The 17,489-nt window shown below is 38.4% G+C and overlaps 1 protein-coding gene across 8 annotated transcripts in view; it reads left to right on the forward strand.

The window, feature by feature from the left end:
• LOC111156802 (EYA transcriptional coactivator and phosphatase 1) overlaps positions 1-17,489 on the forward strand; it is a 171,193-nt gene that overhangs the window by 116,523 nt on the left and 37,181 nt on the right. For 7 of the 8 annotated variants that reach the window (XM_022517864.1, XM_022517868.1, XM_022517865.1 and 4 more), the window contains one exon: positions 217-306. The exons of the other annotated variant lie outside the window; for it this stretch is intronic. In XM_022517864.1, coding sequence (XP_022373572.1) covers positions 217-306 — 90 coding nt within the window. The remainder of the gene's footprint in view (positions 1-216; positions 307-17,489) is intronic. 8 annotated transcript variants of the gene reach the window in all.

The following is a 17,489-nucleotide window of genomic DNA, read 5'->3' on the forward strand; positions in this document are numbered from 1 at the left end:
TTATGCAAAGTACCAACAACATTTGGGTCACTTGTTAAATAAGTCACTGAAGTTTGCATGCTGAAGTTTGGATCACGTAGACCAAGAGCAGCTGGAGCCCCGATCTCCTGATGACTCTCTTACTCTCAGCCCTTCTTGGCACTGGTTCCCTCTTACTGTGACAGTGTAGTCCATGAACCTGAAGGATATACTTGACCTGAAAAATTCTTCTTTTAGGATCCACCTACATCAGTTTCCCTTGGACTGCGAATGGAAGAAATGATTTTCAACTTGGCAGACACACATCTGTTTTTCAATGACTTAGAAGTAAGTTCTGATTATTTTATATACACACTTCATGGTGCATGTCTGAAAATTGATAAGTGGCCTTGAAATATCAATGAGATATTGTTTTATGAATCTATAACTAGAATTATGAGATAAATTGATTATTGATTATATGGTAATATGTTTGGCTTCTTTATTTTGACTGTTGCCTTTCGAGGTTAGATTCCTCATGACCCTTGGTAAGGATTCAAATTTGATGTCAAGAATTTTAAATATTAAACTGTGTTGATATCAGAGGCTACCAATTCCTCAGCTTCATAATTACTGTTGGGATGGGCTCCCTTCCGAATCCCTTAAAGCTGTGATGGTGGCATCCACTGTCCGCATCAGACTTTCATCCTATTGGGTCAGCTGCTTGTCTTTCTGCCTGGCCCAGTTGTATATCATTTCAGCCAGGTTTCTGCTCTTAGACTTGCTGGGATTTCTTAGGTCAAACTGCTGATGATTTTATTTGCCCGTTATATTTTTGGGGGGAAACTTTTGTAAGATGGTTAATTAATTATGTCATGGGCACTGTCAAATATGATGATCTCAATTAGCAGCATTCTTAAGAATAATGAATATTGTTTCTCCTATCTCCATTATGAGAACACACAACAATCACTACGCTTCACTCTTTTCTTAATAGAGACAGTTGTTTATTTAAATCCTGCTGTTAAGTAAGTTTGTGGTAGGCCTGCCAACAGGCATTAATCATCAAGTTGTTGTTTGGGTAGATTTTATAAATGTATGTTATTTCAGACAGGAGAAGAATCTGAAAGATTCAAATAGAACTTTTACTGATCAAAGTTAATTGGTGGCCATTGGTCTTTAAATATTTCCTGATGTTTCCCTTTTCAAAATCAAGCAAAACACACCTTATTTAATAGATGAGCCAAAATCATTTGAAAAATGCCAGTGTGTGACAGAACTTAAATGCGGTTTGTTCAACATCTGTCCTGTATTTTGATTTCTTTTCATCTGCAATGAAACTACTCATAGACGAATTGGCAACTTCCAGTGCAATAAAATTATTTAAATGTGCTTCGTTTTTTTTCCCCATTCCTTAGTGAAATATTTATTTTTACACTTAGGATAAAATACAAAATTTTTTTTTTTTTTTTTGCATTTTAAAGTGTTTGCTTTTCTTAAGGAAATTACATGTAAGGCATTACTGTTTTTTAGGGTAGAAATATTCCAAGTGAGTGACAAGTTCAGAGTTGCCTTTAGGAGAGCTTAATAATCATTCTTATTTTCAAAAGCTGTTTCTGATTTACGGCTGTGATTCGCTTCATAACAACACAAAAAATTCCATATTTTACTAGTATGTTAAAATTCCTTCCCCAAGTTTCCATTTGTTTCTAATGATTCAGACCAAGCTGATATTTTGTCTTGGGTATAACCTTGTTACTCTTATTGATGTTAATAGGTGTTAATAGCACCCATCAAGAAGAAATTAGCAGTAATTTGCTATTGCTTTTAAATTCTACCTTCTTAAAAATATCAAAGCTCCATCTATGCAGTGCCAAAACTATGTGGTGAAAAGTGAGAAGTTGGGCAAAGTAATAATTCTGTATAATATAGACCAAAAAACTTCCAAACTTGGTTTTGATACAATATAGTTGGATTTTTATTTATTTAAGGACATTATTCACAGTGAACTATATACAGAGAGTGTCTGGAAATAGTGCTCAGACAAATACATGAAAAATACATATTGAAAGTTCTAGCTTAGGGATGTAGGGGATATAGTTTTTCCATAAGCCCAGATTAAAACAAAAAGAAAAGGAAGAAGTCCGGGGTTCTATGCGGTCATTAAAATATCTGATTCTGTTCTTGGTATAAGGACTCTTCTTTATGTAAAATAGAGAAGGGAATAAACCAAATACAAAAATCAATGGTAGAAACATTATTTAGGCTGACAATCTTACAAAAGTTGATTTTAAGTTACTTTACTTAAGAATAATATAAAGGTTCAGCAAAATGAAATATCCATTGAGCCTCTGCCTTTGAAAATTGTTTACTTGCTCCAGGTTTGCACTATATTTTAAAAATAAATTGGTTCTTATGCTTCTTCCAATCTTTCATTTTATATTTTTCTGATTCAACAAACCTGGGACTGGTCATTGCAAATATTAGTTTCTTTCAAAATAAAAAGCAAAATTATTTCCTGGGAAAAATGAATGTATTGGCATTAGATTCCCAAGGAAACCAAAATTATCTCATCAGGCAGAAATGGTGCGGTAATGCTTGATTTCACACTCTAATAAGCAATGTGCTGCGGTGGGAGGCATGGATATTTTAATATATTTAAATTACATGTTTTTAGCTTTCTAAGACCTCTGATATAAGTAATTTCAAGGAGATTAATGATGTATTGGTTAGCTTAAAGTGTGATTTCTGAACTCCAATTGTTGACATTTGGCCTCATTTTTTTTTTTAAATGTTAACTTTTTGCCAGCAACCCCTCTGTATAATTTGGTTAATTCACAGTTCTGGCTTGTAAGAGAGTCTGAATAATGAAGCACACTACGTGAGAGGCTTTCCGGAACAGCTCTTGTATTGTCTTGTATTATATGCTTAAAATTGTTATTAAGATATTATTTAGAAAATTTAGGATATCTTTTTAAAATAATTTAGAAATACTATAATTTTTTTTTAAACAAAGTTAATCATTTTTGGTTCTCAAAGTTTTGTCACCTATTGTTTAGTAATATTTTTTAATAAAAGCAATCACGATTTAAATTAGTTGTGCTGACACTCGGGGGGTAATGAAAAGAAGAAATTTGGAGGTTTTTTGTATCATTAGAAATATTTGACATGTTCAGGAACAGGAGTGACAGGGAGACATAATTATCAAAGGAAATAATATCTTCCCCCACCAGAGAAGGGTTTAGACTTCAGTTCCATAGTGTACTTCTGCCTTTCCTATTTCTAAGTCTGACTAACGTCCTGCGTATCATTTTACCAAAAGGTCTCCACGTGCAGTACGATGATGCTTATATGGAAATCATTTTTTATGAATGACAGTATGGAACTAGAGGTGGTTTTTCTCCCCCTCAGCTTCTTTAGTAAAGTATGACTCTTTCTGAGTGAATGGAGAAAGGGTTCTTTTTGTTGGATTTTTTACTGAAAGGCAACTTGCAGAGTGAGGAAAGGCCTTCCGTGTACTATAATGTTTCAGTTTAACTTGCTGTTGGTCAGTTCTCCTGCTAGATTTGTCCACAGTTAAGGCAAATATTACATCAAGGTAGAAAGAAGTAAGTAAAAATAAGGTGCAAGCTTATGTGGAATTTTCTCTGTGTGGTGTCAGGTAGTATCTTTTCGCTGGCATGAGGGTTGCCATGCCAACTGGTGGTGTTGGCGTGGTGGGCCTCAAGAGGCTCTGGTCTCAGTCCACACTCCCCAGCTGCAAGGATCAGGGTTGGAAAGTGGCAGGAATGCTCCCCACCCTTCCTTCTTCCTGTGCAGGTGTTGGACACATCACATTCACCTGGTTAAGTGTGAAGCTATGTTGGAGCCTTCTCCTTCTCCTCATGTGTTGTGGGGACGGTGGGGACAGACCAGAGGATTCCTTCGTGTTAGGATTTACATAAATATTTCAGTCCTTTCTTCAGTCTTCGATGTATAGATTCCTGTCCCAGACCTGATTTTTAAGCACCTGCTATTGGTAGCACCTTGTTTTCACCTTTTCCACTAAGAAAAAGCTTGGGATAGGAGGTTCTGGTGTCGGTAGAGGCTAGCCTGCGTTTGGTGAGTCAGAGGCCATGGAAGGGAGTTGGATAGTTCTCTAAATGTTGCCATGGTTTAAAGGAAGGGAGCTGTAATGATTTTTCTTTTTTCTTTCTTTCTTCTTTTTTTCCCCCAAAGATTTTATTTTTTATTTATTTAAGATTTTTTTATTTAAGATTTTATTTAATTTATTTATAATCTATTATAATTTATAATTTATTATTTTATTTATTTAAGATTTTATTTATTTACTTTATTCATTTATTTATTAGAAAGAGAGAGAGCAAGAGCAGGGGCAGAGGGAGAGGGAGAAGCAGACTCCCCCACTGAGCAGGGAGCCTGACATGGGGCTCAATCCCAAGACCCTGAGATCATGACTCGAGCCAAAAGCAGGTGCTTAGACGCCCCTGTTATGATTTTCCTTATGAAGCAAAAAAATTAGTTTGCCTCTTGGTTTAATTCAGCCTTTAAAATTCTAGTAGTATTTTGTTACTCCAAACATTGGAGTTTAATAAAATTATTTTAATATATGTTGTTTGTAAATTTATTTTTAGCTAGGAAAGAAAAATCTATCTTCAAAGTATCAGCCTTGCCAATGCTCGGTAACTTCAATTTCAAGTGGTGCATTCTGTAGTGATCTAATGCTTACGTTTCCAAGAATGTAAAGATTTAAGCTAATTCAGAAGTTGATTTGAATTGAAAAAATAAGGCACCTAGAAAGTGCCTTATTCTCTATACGTAGGAAGAAACTCTCAGTCCCAGAGTCCAGCTTTTCTGGTGGATGCTGAAAACCCTGGTTGTCTGCTGCCACAGAAAGGGTTTCATGGGTGCTTGCAGAAGAGGACATTTCACGAAGGGCTAGAGCTGTTTTCTGCTTCCAGTCCCTTCCACAAGCCAAGAGCACCTATATGAAAATGTGTGCACACATTAATATTATACTCCAAATGTAAATGAACCCAGGCACATATACACATACACAAATATGCCACTTGTTTTCAGCTCTGTACATAGACTTTTTTATACTTATTTTCTCCTTATGAATTAAGCAAACCAGTAGTATCACCTTTTTTAAACTCCTAGTAGCATGTTTCATAACACCCCAAATATTTCCTTCTACCTTTTGACCCTTAAATGAATTAGACTGAATTCTTTTTTTTCTTTTTTTTTAAGATTTTATTTATTTATTTGTTAGAGCTTGAACACAGGCAGAGTGGTAGGCAGAGGCAGAGGGAGAAGCAGGCTCCCTGCCGAGCAAGGAGCCTGATGTGGGACTCGATCCCAGGATGCTGGGATCATGACCTGAGCTGAAGGCAGCTGCTTAACCAAGTGAGCCACCCAGGCATCCCTAGACTGCATTCTTAACCTGTAATCTCAGAATAGAATAGCAATTCCTACTTCCTTCCCCATGGAAGACAATAGAGTTGACTTGGCCTTCCTCTGTTTTAATGTAAGTTGTTTGGCCTTCTCCATTTCCTTAGTTGCCAAGAGTAACAGCAAAACTCTCAGTGTAGAGGGCAAACTACAGTTTTCAAGTAATGAATGATTATTAGACATAATAAATGAATACTGAATTTGATGATGTAATTGGTGGCTGAAAAGAAGCAATGTCCATATTTTATTATTATTACTAATGAGTCATTTGAAGTATTCTTCCTGTTTCATCATTTCTTACAAGATTCTGTCGTCTTTCATCTAAAATAAGAAAGAGAAATAAAAAAAAATATAGTCAAGGGCTTCTTTAATTCTGAATTTCATCAGAAAGTTAGGAGTCAAACTATATGTAACTGTTTAACATAATAAAAGATACTAACCCTACCATGACAGCCAACATTGTACTTAGCAATGAAAGAGGCACATTGTCATTACAAAAGGAAAAAAATAAAAATGCCCTCTCTCAGCACTATTATTCAGCATTATTTTAGGAATTTGAGGCACAATAAGATGTGAGCTATAACTATTAAAATGAAAGTGATGGGAATGATTGTTTTTGCAGAAAATTTGATATACATAGAAAACTGAAGGGAACCTACTGGAATAGTCTTAGAATTTATAATGCACTTCAAAAAAGTGAATGATTATAGAATTAAATTTAAAAATGTGTAACTTTCTTCTATTATAGCCAGACATGCAAAACTTTTAATTGTAATTTTAAAGTAGCAGCAGTCACTGTAACACCAAAACAAAAAAAAGGGGAAATAAGGAGTAACCTATGCAAGAAGTATTTGTAAGAAATAAATGAATAAAACTTTGACATCTTACTGAGAGATCTAAAGGAAGATTTGAATAAAAGTGTCTTCCTTTCCTTTTCTTTTTTGTAACATATTCTAATAATTTGTAAAATTGTCCCTAAAGTCCATTTGAAAGGATAAATAGGCAAAAAATAACCAGAAGTTTTTGACAAAAAGTAATAGCATCCAGCTCACCCGAATATTAAATATTTTATAATTCTACAATGATTTGAAGATTTGTGTTGGCCTACAGTGGCATTGGACTAACTATGGGGAGAAAAGATCGCACAGGCATCGCCCCAACTTCTAGAAAACTTCTGTGTGTTTTAAATTAATCCAAGCAAACTAATGGTGAAGGAATCAATTATTCAACTTGTATGCAGAAACAAGTCAATTAAAGAGTTAAAATGTAAAAGAATAAAAGAGAAAGTATAGATAGATCAAAAAAGATCTCACATTGCTTACAGGAAGTAAATTTTTGAGTAGCTGTTTGATGATAAGCGTCAAGACCCTAAAAAATTGCACACATTTTGTATCTAGACTTTTTACTTTTATCAGAGATAAAGGCAAATGTTTATAATAACAATATTTATATTTATAATTTATAATATATAATATAGAAGTATAATCTATAAATATATAATTATATTTTATAATTATATATAATTATATATTATATATAACTATAATATATAAATATAATTATAATTTATAATAGTAAACATTTCTGAATTATGAAATGTAGAAATAAGTTGTTTCTGGACCCAGATGCTGGTTACATGGGTATTCCATTCATGAAATTCATCAAGCTGTATATATTTTTTTCAAAAATGTTCATTTTTAAAAAGTACTGTTTTAAGGAATAGACCCACACATACAGTTTGCTGTCAATTCTGTTAAAAAAAAATTATATGTCCTATGTATAATATATTCAACAGCTATTTTTCTAGCAGAGAATCTGACCCAATAGAAGGCACTCAGTCAATATATATTGAATGCAAAATAAATGGAAGAACAAAAAAATATATGGAAAGATACAGCCTAGAATTTTAACATTGATTATATTTGCGACTTGGGGGATTATTATTTTTATTTGTGCTTCTCTGTATATTCCAAATTTCCTATAAAATATGCTTATTTCTTTTATAATCAGGGTAGAAAACAAATACTGTTTTTGAAAACATTAAATAAAAGATAAACTTTTTAATTGATAAAATAAGGAATTAATATGTCAACTCAGAAAAACTAAGAAAGAAATATCTCAATGGAAGAAATGAGCAAAGAACGTTGAACAGATCATTCGCAAGAGAAAAACATTCAAATCATCCACACACAAAAAGGAAAAATGTTAAGGTTCACTTTTGGTAATTAGAAATGTCAGAGAGTAAGTGTTCGGCCTGTTGCCCATTATATCAGCAAAGATTTTAAATCAATAAAATGGTCTGCATTGCAGTAAGATAAAAACTTGTGTACATTACTGATAAGAATATAAATTGGTACAAGTTTTCAGAAAAGCAGTTTGATAATATGTATTCAGTAGCTTAATGTGATTTTTTTTTTTTGGCTTGGTAATTGTACTTTTAGCTTGTATTCTAAGAAAGGAGAGTTGTAGACAGATAACATACAGTAGTGATAAGCATTCAATGACCACTTGTCCTAATGCTTTGCATACATTATTCCACTTCATACCCTGAGGTTTCTCTAATAGAAACACCAGCATTATCTCCATTTGATGGAGAAGCTTAATGAAGTTTGGGGGATTAAACCAAAACTTGCCTAAGCTCATACAGCTACTGAGTGACAGATTCTAATGCAGGACTGGTGCTTTCTAGGAGTCTACTCACCCCACTCTGTATCTCCCCATGGTGGTTTTTTTCTACCTCTTAAATACAGAAATGTTTTTAATATCCAAAAATAGATTAATAATGAAATAAATGATAATACCTCTGCATTGAAAATTGTTTTAAGACTACATTAAATACAGAGAAAATATTCATGGTCCATTTCAAGTTTAAAAAGTAGGCTCTATAATGCAGTGTATACGTAATGTTAAAATGTACAGCATTATTATCTGAAAAGGCTACATACCATGTGATTCCAACTATAGGACATTTTAGAAGAGACAAAACTATGGAGATCGTAAAAAGAAAAAAGTTGGTTGCCATTTGTTGGAGGGAGGAAGGGATTAGTAGGTGGAGCTCAGACGATTTTTTAGGTAGTGCAACTATTCTGTGTGATGCTACAATGGTGGATATACAACATTATGCATTTGTCAAAACCCATAGAATGTACACCACCAAGAGTAAGCTCTACTGTAAACAACGGACTATGGGCAGTGATGATGTGTCAGTGTAGATTCATCGATTATTTCAGATGTAACACCCTGATGTAAGATGTCCATAGTAGGGGAAGTTATGCATGCATGCAGCCAGGGCACATATGGAAAAATCACTGTCCATTTTTGGGGGAATCTATTACTTCTCTAAGAAATAAAAGTTTGTTAATTTTTTTTTTAAAATTATGGCATATTAAAAATACTGGAGGAAAAAAATATTTTTAAAAGCTACCATAATAAACTTCAAGCTGAAAAATGAGTCTGCAAAATAAATCATACTATATGATCCTATTTTAATGTATATGACATTGAAAGATAACTAGAGGTAAATATATTAAAAGTCGCCAGTCTGGATGATGGGATCACAAATGCCGTTTCTCTCTGACGCTCCAAAACTGAAATGCTCACAGCATTTTGTAATCTCTTTATATCTTGTTGCTTCTGTCCTTTATTCAATAGTTAATACATACTTATCAAGCAACCATTAAGTGTCAGACACAGTTCTAGATGCTGAGAATATAGTGATGATTGAGTCAAGGTTATTCTTGTGGAATTGCACTCTGGAGGGGAAGAAGGAGATAAAAACTATGTAAATGAAATCATTTCATGTAGAAATAAGTGGTATAAAGAAAAAGAGTAACTGGATTAGAGTAGATCAGCTAAAGGAGGGCATCTTTAGCTGAGATGTTCAGGAAATGGTATCCCTGAGGAGAGGATATTTGTGAAGAAACCAGGAGGTTGGGAGGGAAGCTGGTGCAACTACAGAAAAACATTCTGGAAAGGGAATGGCAAGTGCAAAGGGCCTAAAGTGGAAGTGTGTTTCACTCCTTCAAGAAATAAACAAGATCTGTGTGGCTACAACAGAGTGAATGGGGGGACAGTGACAAAGTCCAGATCATGAAGGTTCTCATAGACTGTAGTGAAGAAGTTGGATTGTTTTTCTAATTTCAGTAGGAAGCCATTGGAGAATTTTAAGCACGATAATGATAGATCAGTGTTCATAGTCTTAAAAGGTCAGTCTGATGATCATTTGAGGAATAAGGCAAGACTGAAACCAATTAGGAGACTGTTGAACCAGCCAGGGAGCTTTGAGCTGAGATTGTAGCAGTCCTGGACATGGTTAGAAGTTGTAGGATGTACAGTATAACTTGGAGGAAGCACTGGCAGGATTTGCAGAAGGGATCAGAGGTGGGAGGAGAAAGAAAGCTGAGTCGAGGATGACCACTTGGTTTTGACCTGAGCAACTAGATGGGGGTGGATTATCTGAGATAAGAAAGAGTGGGTTTGAGGTGATGAGGGTGTGGAAGGAGTTGTACTCAAGTATCTGGATTGAGCATATTAAGTTTGAGATACATACTCAACATCCACGTCAAGAGATTATACACACACACACACACACACACACACACGTGCGCGCATATATAGGTTTGGCTCTCAGAGGAGAGAAGCAAATTTGGAGATACAGTTTTAGAAGTCATAAAAGTGTCTTATATGGGAAAGAGTACCAGTTGAGAAGAGGGCCTAAGGTTGAGTATTAGACACTCTAATAAGCAGAAGTAAGACCAAGAAAGAAGAACTTTCAAGAGAGAGTGTTAAGGGATAGGTAGTGAAGTAGGTGGAAAAGTATGGGGTGCCACAGAAGTCTAGAGAATAGCACTTCAGGAACAAGGGAGTGATGCACTGTGTCGAACCCACCAATGTTGAGCAGGTTGAGAACAGAGAAGAGACTGTTGGATTTGGCAAGAATCTTGGTGGTTAATGAGTCTGATAAGACCATTTCCATGAAGCAGGAAGACAGAGCCCAATTAGAGTGATTTGAGGAGAGCATGAGGGTTGACAAAGTAAAGACAAGAAGGATTGAGAGTTTCCACAGGAATAGAATACAAAGAGATGGGGTGGTGTGTGTGGTGTGTGGAGGGGATCAGAGGATCGAGGGAGACTGTGTAGTTTTTCAGTGTAAGATATTTAGGCATGTTGGATGCCAGTGGAAATGATTCAGTAGAAAGGAAAAGATACATGGTATGACAAGGAGAGAGAACAACGGCACGAGTGAATTTCTTGGGTAGAAGAGAAGTTGGATGGCATTTGGAACACAAGATAAGAAGAAAGGGAGGGTTGACAGGTCCAGATGCTGCCTGGCAGCTGGGAGTTCGGCAGTGGTAAGATGAGGCTGTTCTCACTATAACAACCCTTAGCACTCTATTATTACGATTTTCTGTCTACTGTTCTCTGTTCCCTACTAGATAGGCCCTTAATGGCAGAGACCATGGCTTGGCCACCTGAATCCTAAGCTTCTAACACAGGAATTGGTACATAGAAGGCTCTTGTTTCTTAAATGTTTTCCAAAATTTTCAAATTGATAGTCTATAATGAGCACTCCTGCTTTTATATTTATTTATTTGAGAGAGAGAGCACTCATGTAAGCATGGGGTGGGTGGGTGGGGAGCGGGGAGAGGGAGAGACCCTGAGGTCATGACCTGTGTCACAATCAAGAGTCAGACGCCTAACCAACTGAGCCACTCAGGTGCCCCAGCATCCCTGCTTTTATAATTTGCCCATGTTATCTTTTTACAAGTAAATGGTTAATCACAGTCTTAAAAACAATTGAGATTGTCCAAGATGTTACTTGTTGATAGCCTTTTCTTAAAAATCCTATTTTCAAAATTCTAATGCCAAAATACAATATACATGGAAGAAGTATGATATAAAATCACATACAGTATGGTTCCAGGTTAAGTTTTAACATGTGAAAAGAAAGACTAAAGATTTTCTACATTAAAAATGTTACAAAAATAATTTCTATAATAAAAAGACTTATTTCTGAACAGTGCTATAATACTACCATGAATTGCCCAGCAAGTCTTATTTTTTATTTTCTTTAGTTACTATTTCTTATAATTAGCAAGTGATTGAATTATAATCAATGAATCACCTATTCCAACTTGACTCAAAGTCCAGTATTTATGTGGTTTGTTATCTTATAGCGCTAAGGTACCAGCACTTGAACTCGTGAATTCACTCATTCATGGAGGAATGCCTCTGTGCCTCAGTTTCCTGTTTGTAAAATCGGATAATGAGAGTACGTGGCTCATGAGAAGATTCAGTGCTTCCGTACTGCTAAGGGCATAGAACCAGCACTGGCCCACAGGAAGCGCTGATGAGGTCTAAGCTGCTATTATTGCTTATGGGCATCTTCTACATGTCGAGAACCCTGGATAGTAGAGCTATAGAGGAAGAAGAGGGGTGACCTGAGGGGTTAGGGAATGAGATCGTAGCTGGGTTGCTGCCAAAATTCCCATGTAGAACTCCAAGAGTAATCCCACCAGAAGCAACAGCAACATCTGCCAGTGTTTAATTTGCAAATGCAACTCGTTCCAGGCACATCACATCACACGGTACTTCTCCGGCTCGCTCCTCATCCACACCCCGCCCCCCGCCCCCAGTTCCATGACAGGAGATTCACTGTTAGCAGTTAAATAGCTACTGTGTCTGGCTTCCATCACACTGTGCTGCTCCTTCATAGAAAATGAGGATGCTGGCTTCGTGTCAAGAAGACACGTGTGTCTTCGCTTATGTGGATAAGTTTTCCGTTCCTTGTCCAATTCCGGCCCTGTGTTCTGAAGGAGGGCTCATGGAGCTTGCTGGTAGCCCACAGTGTGGAGCAGAGCCTTGCTGGGTGTGGAGTCTCCTGGCCACGCAGAGCAGCCCCTCCCTGGGGGCACCCCCTCACAACAGTGGGGCTGCACTGTTGGGCTCAGGCTGCTGGTCCACCCTTGGTCGAGTAGGGAAGACTGGAGGGCAGCAGGACTTAGAGAAACTCCTCCCATCCGTCAGAAAGCATTGACTTTGATGCTCCCTCAGCCCTGTGAACTCCATCTAAGCATCTCTGGCTTATCTTGTGGGCAATTGAAGTGAAGGGATTTTTGCCCAGAGCCACTTTGGGAAAGCTGGGGTCGAAGCAGGAGTTTCCTGCCACAGCTCTCCTTGCGCTAAACCTCGGTAGCTGTGTCTTACAAGCTGACAGTTGCTTGTCAGCAACATAGAGGAGGTAGTAGCAGAGCCCAATAATAGCATTTTCTCTGATGTAGTCTTTGAAAGCTTTGCTTTCCGCCATGTCTTCTGAACGGTAGCTACTCAAACAATCTAAAATCTGTTCTGAGCAAGTTGGGAGAGCAGTGGTAGGTAGATAAACAGAGAGGCAGGCAGTCAGCAGGTGGACAGATGTGTGGTTTTAAATCCCTGCTGTTGAATAGAGAGAAATGTTGCTTTTGCAGCCCCTGTATTACAGAGAAAGAGAGCCGATGTGCTATAAGCGCACGCATGCTTCCTCCATTCTGGACAGTCTATGAGGCATAGAGGAGAAGAGATGAAATATATTTGCAGCCCTCAAGGAGCCTGGATGCTCTGTGATGACAGAAAAGCAAAAGCCCAGTTATATCACAGAATGATCTCCCCAGGGATGGGGACACGTAAGGACATTATTCTTTAGAGTCCCAAAGGCAGGGTGGGTCACTCACGTTGAGGGAGAGGTGGTGGCAAGACTGTGAGTGTCAGAGAAATGGCTTCCCAAGAAGGGGTCTTTGACATGAGAGGGCATGGCGTTTAGCAACCCAGCTTAGTAGGTATGAAGCACAGTGCGCGAGTGGCAGTTGTGAGGTCAGAGGGTAGAGACGGGGACTCGAACCCAGTCATGAAAGGCTCTGTAGACTCTGCTGACACGAATGCCAATGGTGAACAGTGATCGTTAAAGAATGTCTAGCATGACCAAGGATGTGCTTTGCATCATGAGGTCAAAGGTGTCGGTAATCTAAATGAGAAATCACCAGTTTCCCTGCAGAAACAGAGTAGGGGCCAGATGTGAAAGCTCAGAAACTAGTTTGGAAAAAGTGGGGAATGTATTCAACATAGGGGGTAGGGAAGCAAGAAGGTTACTTTCTGGCTTCAGTAATTAGGTATAAAACCACAGGACAGTTAGTTGGCTTGGGAAGGAAGGTGGCAAATTTGGTTTTGAGGTGTTGGACTTGAAGCACGGGTTGGACAGACAGATGGAATCCGCACACAGTACCGCGTACAGGTCTGAGGCTTGGAAAAGACAGCTGAGCTGGAAGTCATCACCCTTGAAAGTAGTTAAGATTTCCCAGGAAGGAATGTACTGGATAAAAAAGAAAAGTTATCTCAGAGCAGGGGTCCCTCTGTGAAATGTTCGTTTGGAAACATAGGCTCCAAGCGTGTGTTGGAGATTCCTGATTTGGAAAAATGGAATGAATGACTCTTGTAAGGCAAGAGGGGTCCCGCTAGCACCATCATGGTTAAGCTGCCCTTGAAACAAAGGGTCTTCCTGGTTTGGCCGCCGTCTCTTTATTCTGAAGATGAAGCTGCGGAGGGTGGGGGGGCTCTGAGGAAAGAGGGGATGCTTCAGGGATGGAGAGACTGGAGTTTCGCCTTTGCTTCTGACTCATGTGCGACCTTCACACAGTCAACCCAACAAGCCTCAGAGGTGGCCAAGGGACACGGAGCAGTGAGGACCCCCTGGGGGGAGCGCGGTCAATAAACAGGAGTACCATCCTCTTTTGAGTGGAAGTACTACTTCACCTTTCCCAGAGCTGGCTGGATGGCTGTCAGTTTATTTAAAAATCCTGTGAAACGGACCTGTTGGTGTCACATATGACAGGCTTTTCATTTAAAGTCTTGATTTTGACAGGTGCTCGCTAATCTTCAGTCTGGGAGCGAGTCACTATTTTGTAAAATCAGATTTTACTCAGTTACCTTCGTAGGAAGTTTGCTTAGTACAGAAAGGAATTTTTCTTTTCTTTTAGATTGACTAGTTCGGGAGAAAACCTTGTGACTTCAACTTCCCCAAAATGTGTCTAAGTTGCAGTCCCTGGAGACTTCTCCTGTTTCAGTGCAGTTACAATAGAGCCTCTATGAGAACAGCATTTCTAAGGAAACGCTTTCTAAATCCTGGATTCTTCTCGCTCTTAATTGTGTGCTACTCCTTTGTGGGACAGGTGGAGGGTTGGGAGCAGGGGAGAGGATCCTGTTTTCATCCTCATTATTTTGCAAATTTGTTCGCCTCCTCAAAAATAATTGACTAAGATTTATCTCCTGGTATTGGCATTCTGGCATTCTGTCAGAAAGTTCAAGGGAGCTCTTATGTCCAAGGTATCTCTTCAGCTAGTGGGAATTGTTGGTCTTAAACACATATCTCCACTCTACTGGACTTGGGATGAGTCAAGCAAAAAAAAATCAGTAGCTTGGAAAATTAACAGTTGAAAGATAGTGTTTTGCAAGTACATAATAAGAACCTGTAGAGAGATGGTGAACTATGAACATTTTCTCTGTTTCAAGTAGGAATTATAACATTTACTTGTCTTAAAATGTAACAAAAATCACTTGAATTCTAAAGGGCAAAAATGAATATTTCTTTTTTTTTTAAAGACTTTATTTATTTATTTGACAGACAGAGGTCACAAGTAGACAGAGAGTCAGGCAGAGAGAGAAGAAAGGAAGCAGGCTCCCTGCTGAGCAGAGAGCCCGATGCCGATGCGGGGCTCCATCCCAGGATGCTGGGATCATGACTGGAGCCGAAGGCAGAGGCTTAACCCACTGAGCCACCCAGGCGCCCCTGAATATTTCCTTCTACTTATGATCACGTACCTGTTAAAATGGTCATAAGCAGAAGTCACTCCTCATTGGCCGAAGGCCTTACAGAGACTGACAAGAGGGGCTCTCCCCAAATCTAAGAGAATATTGGAAGACTTAATATTTAAGTTGAGGCAAGAAATGAATTGGTTTTGTGGAACTATTTTTAGTGATAATGGCAAACAAGATGAAGGTAGTCCCATTCTCAAGGAGCTTAGCATTGTGGAAGACAGGGTAAGAGGGGCATGGAGCGTGGGTGTGCAGAAAGGTGAGGCTGACACTCAAACTACCATCGAAGGATCAACAGGGACCCGCAGAGCTGCATGGGGTGGGTTTTGGAGAAGAGTGGTCTAAGCAGAAGGTGTATCGTGAACAACGCTCTGAGTGATAAAAGATATCAGTTGAGGAAAATATAATATTGCCTAAGGATATATATACATGCCATAAACCCGTCAAAGTAGGTTCTTCACAGTGGCCACTAAAACACTTATTAAACAATGACTGTGCTATGCACCAAATATGATTTTAGATGCTTAAAATAGAATTATAAGGAGAGGAGTGCCTGGGTGGCTCAGTTGTTAAGCGTCTGCCTCTGGCTCAGGTCATGATCCCAGGGTCCTGGAATTGAGCCCCACATCGGCCTCCCTGCTCAGCAGGAAGCCTGCCTCTCCCTCTCCAACTCCCCCTGCTTGTGTTCCCTCTCTCACTGTGTCTCTCTGTCTCTCTCCGTCAAATAAATAAATAAAATCTTAAAAAAAAAAAAAGAATTATAAGGAGAACTGATAGTTGTTGCTCTACAAACACTGATAGTCCAAAAAAAATATTGGAAATGATCAGTCATTGTTTGGTTAAAAGAAATATGAAACATACACAACATGGAATATTAGAATAATTTAAAAGATAACACAGATGATTAATATAAAAAGATCTTTATTCCATATTGCTGAGTGGAGGAGACAGTAGCTATAACACATGTCTGGTTTGACCTGCTTTTTGGGTGTATCTCCCCCTCTGACAGTATAAGCCTTGTGAAGATTGTGAGGAACTTTGGACAGTTAAGTCAGTAGAAGGAGGGCAGGAAGGATGAATTTAACGTTACTTCTGAAGGATGGGATTAAAGTTTCTTTCTTTCATATGCTTTTTTAGGTTTGCATGAATTTTCTACATGAGTACGTATTATGATCAGACAAAATAAATGTCTTCTCCTAAGACTGCTTTCTAACACTTCTGTGACCTAAGGCAGCAACATTATCACTTCCCTTCTGGCTTGGTCCTCAATTCTGTCATAACTCAGTTCTGTCTGATGATCAGAAGGGTTTCATTCTGTACCATCTGTATGTTTGGTCTGCGTCAAAAGAGAAGTAGGGTCCTGTTTAGAAAATAAATAGGGAGAAAAAGACCCATGAGAAGAAGTTCTCTCTTCCTTCAAAGAGTTTATTATCTGCTGGATTACTTACCTGTTTCAGTCTTCATTCCCTTATCCAGCAAGTGTATTTTGGGGACGATTGGAAATCACATGTAATACTGTGCCTAACACATAGTAGGTTCTCAGTGTTTGTCACTAATGTTATTTCAGACAGGGGCTTACAGAGCATACATCAGGGGTTGGGGGGGAAAACAAAAGGCAACCACAAGTTTAACAGAGGAATTTTTTTGAACAGGAGAGAAAGGAGAGGGAAGGCGGGCTGGTGGCAAATAAGACACAACTATCTGGGACTAGCCTGGCAGAAACACACAGGGTCGCAGTGGGATGTGAGGGGTACACAGATGGACATGGCATTGGATAGGCAAGGTGAAGGCTCATCATAGAGGCCCTCAGATGCCCAGCTGCCTCAGAATAGATTGGTTCCAGCTTGATTTTTCCAAAGTACATATTGATCACTATCTGGTTAAAAGGCAGAGACAGAAAAGAAAGCGAAATGTATTGCCTGCTTCCAAGAAACTTACACTCCATGTCGGAAATTTTATATTTGGATAGAGCAAAACCTACTTTGAGAAAAATGTATCCGAAGGTGAAGGTTGAAAGAAGGACTAGCAGCGGATAAATTCAGTTTGACACTCTCATAGCTTTATAAGAATTCTTGTTCCTTCCCTGAGAGAAAATTATAGTGACACTCACCTGTGCCCTCTCTCTTTCACCCTGTCAGATTCATCAACCTTCCTGGTGATATCTGTATCTGATTTATTTTTTGTGTGCTTGGTGCCTGGTATATAAATAGGCAGTCAGTCATTAGTAGTTGAATGCA

Source organism: Enhydra lutris, unplaced genomic scaffold (genome assembly GCF_002288905.1).
Source record: "Enhydra lutris kenyoni isolate GAN:26980312 unplaced genomic scaffold, ASM228890v2 scaffoldscaffold49, whole genome shotgun sequence".
Lineage (NCBI taxonomy): Eukaryota > Metazoa > Chordata > Mammalia > Carnivora > Mustelidae > Enhydra > Enhydra lutris.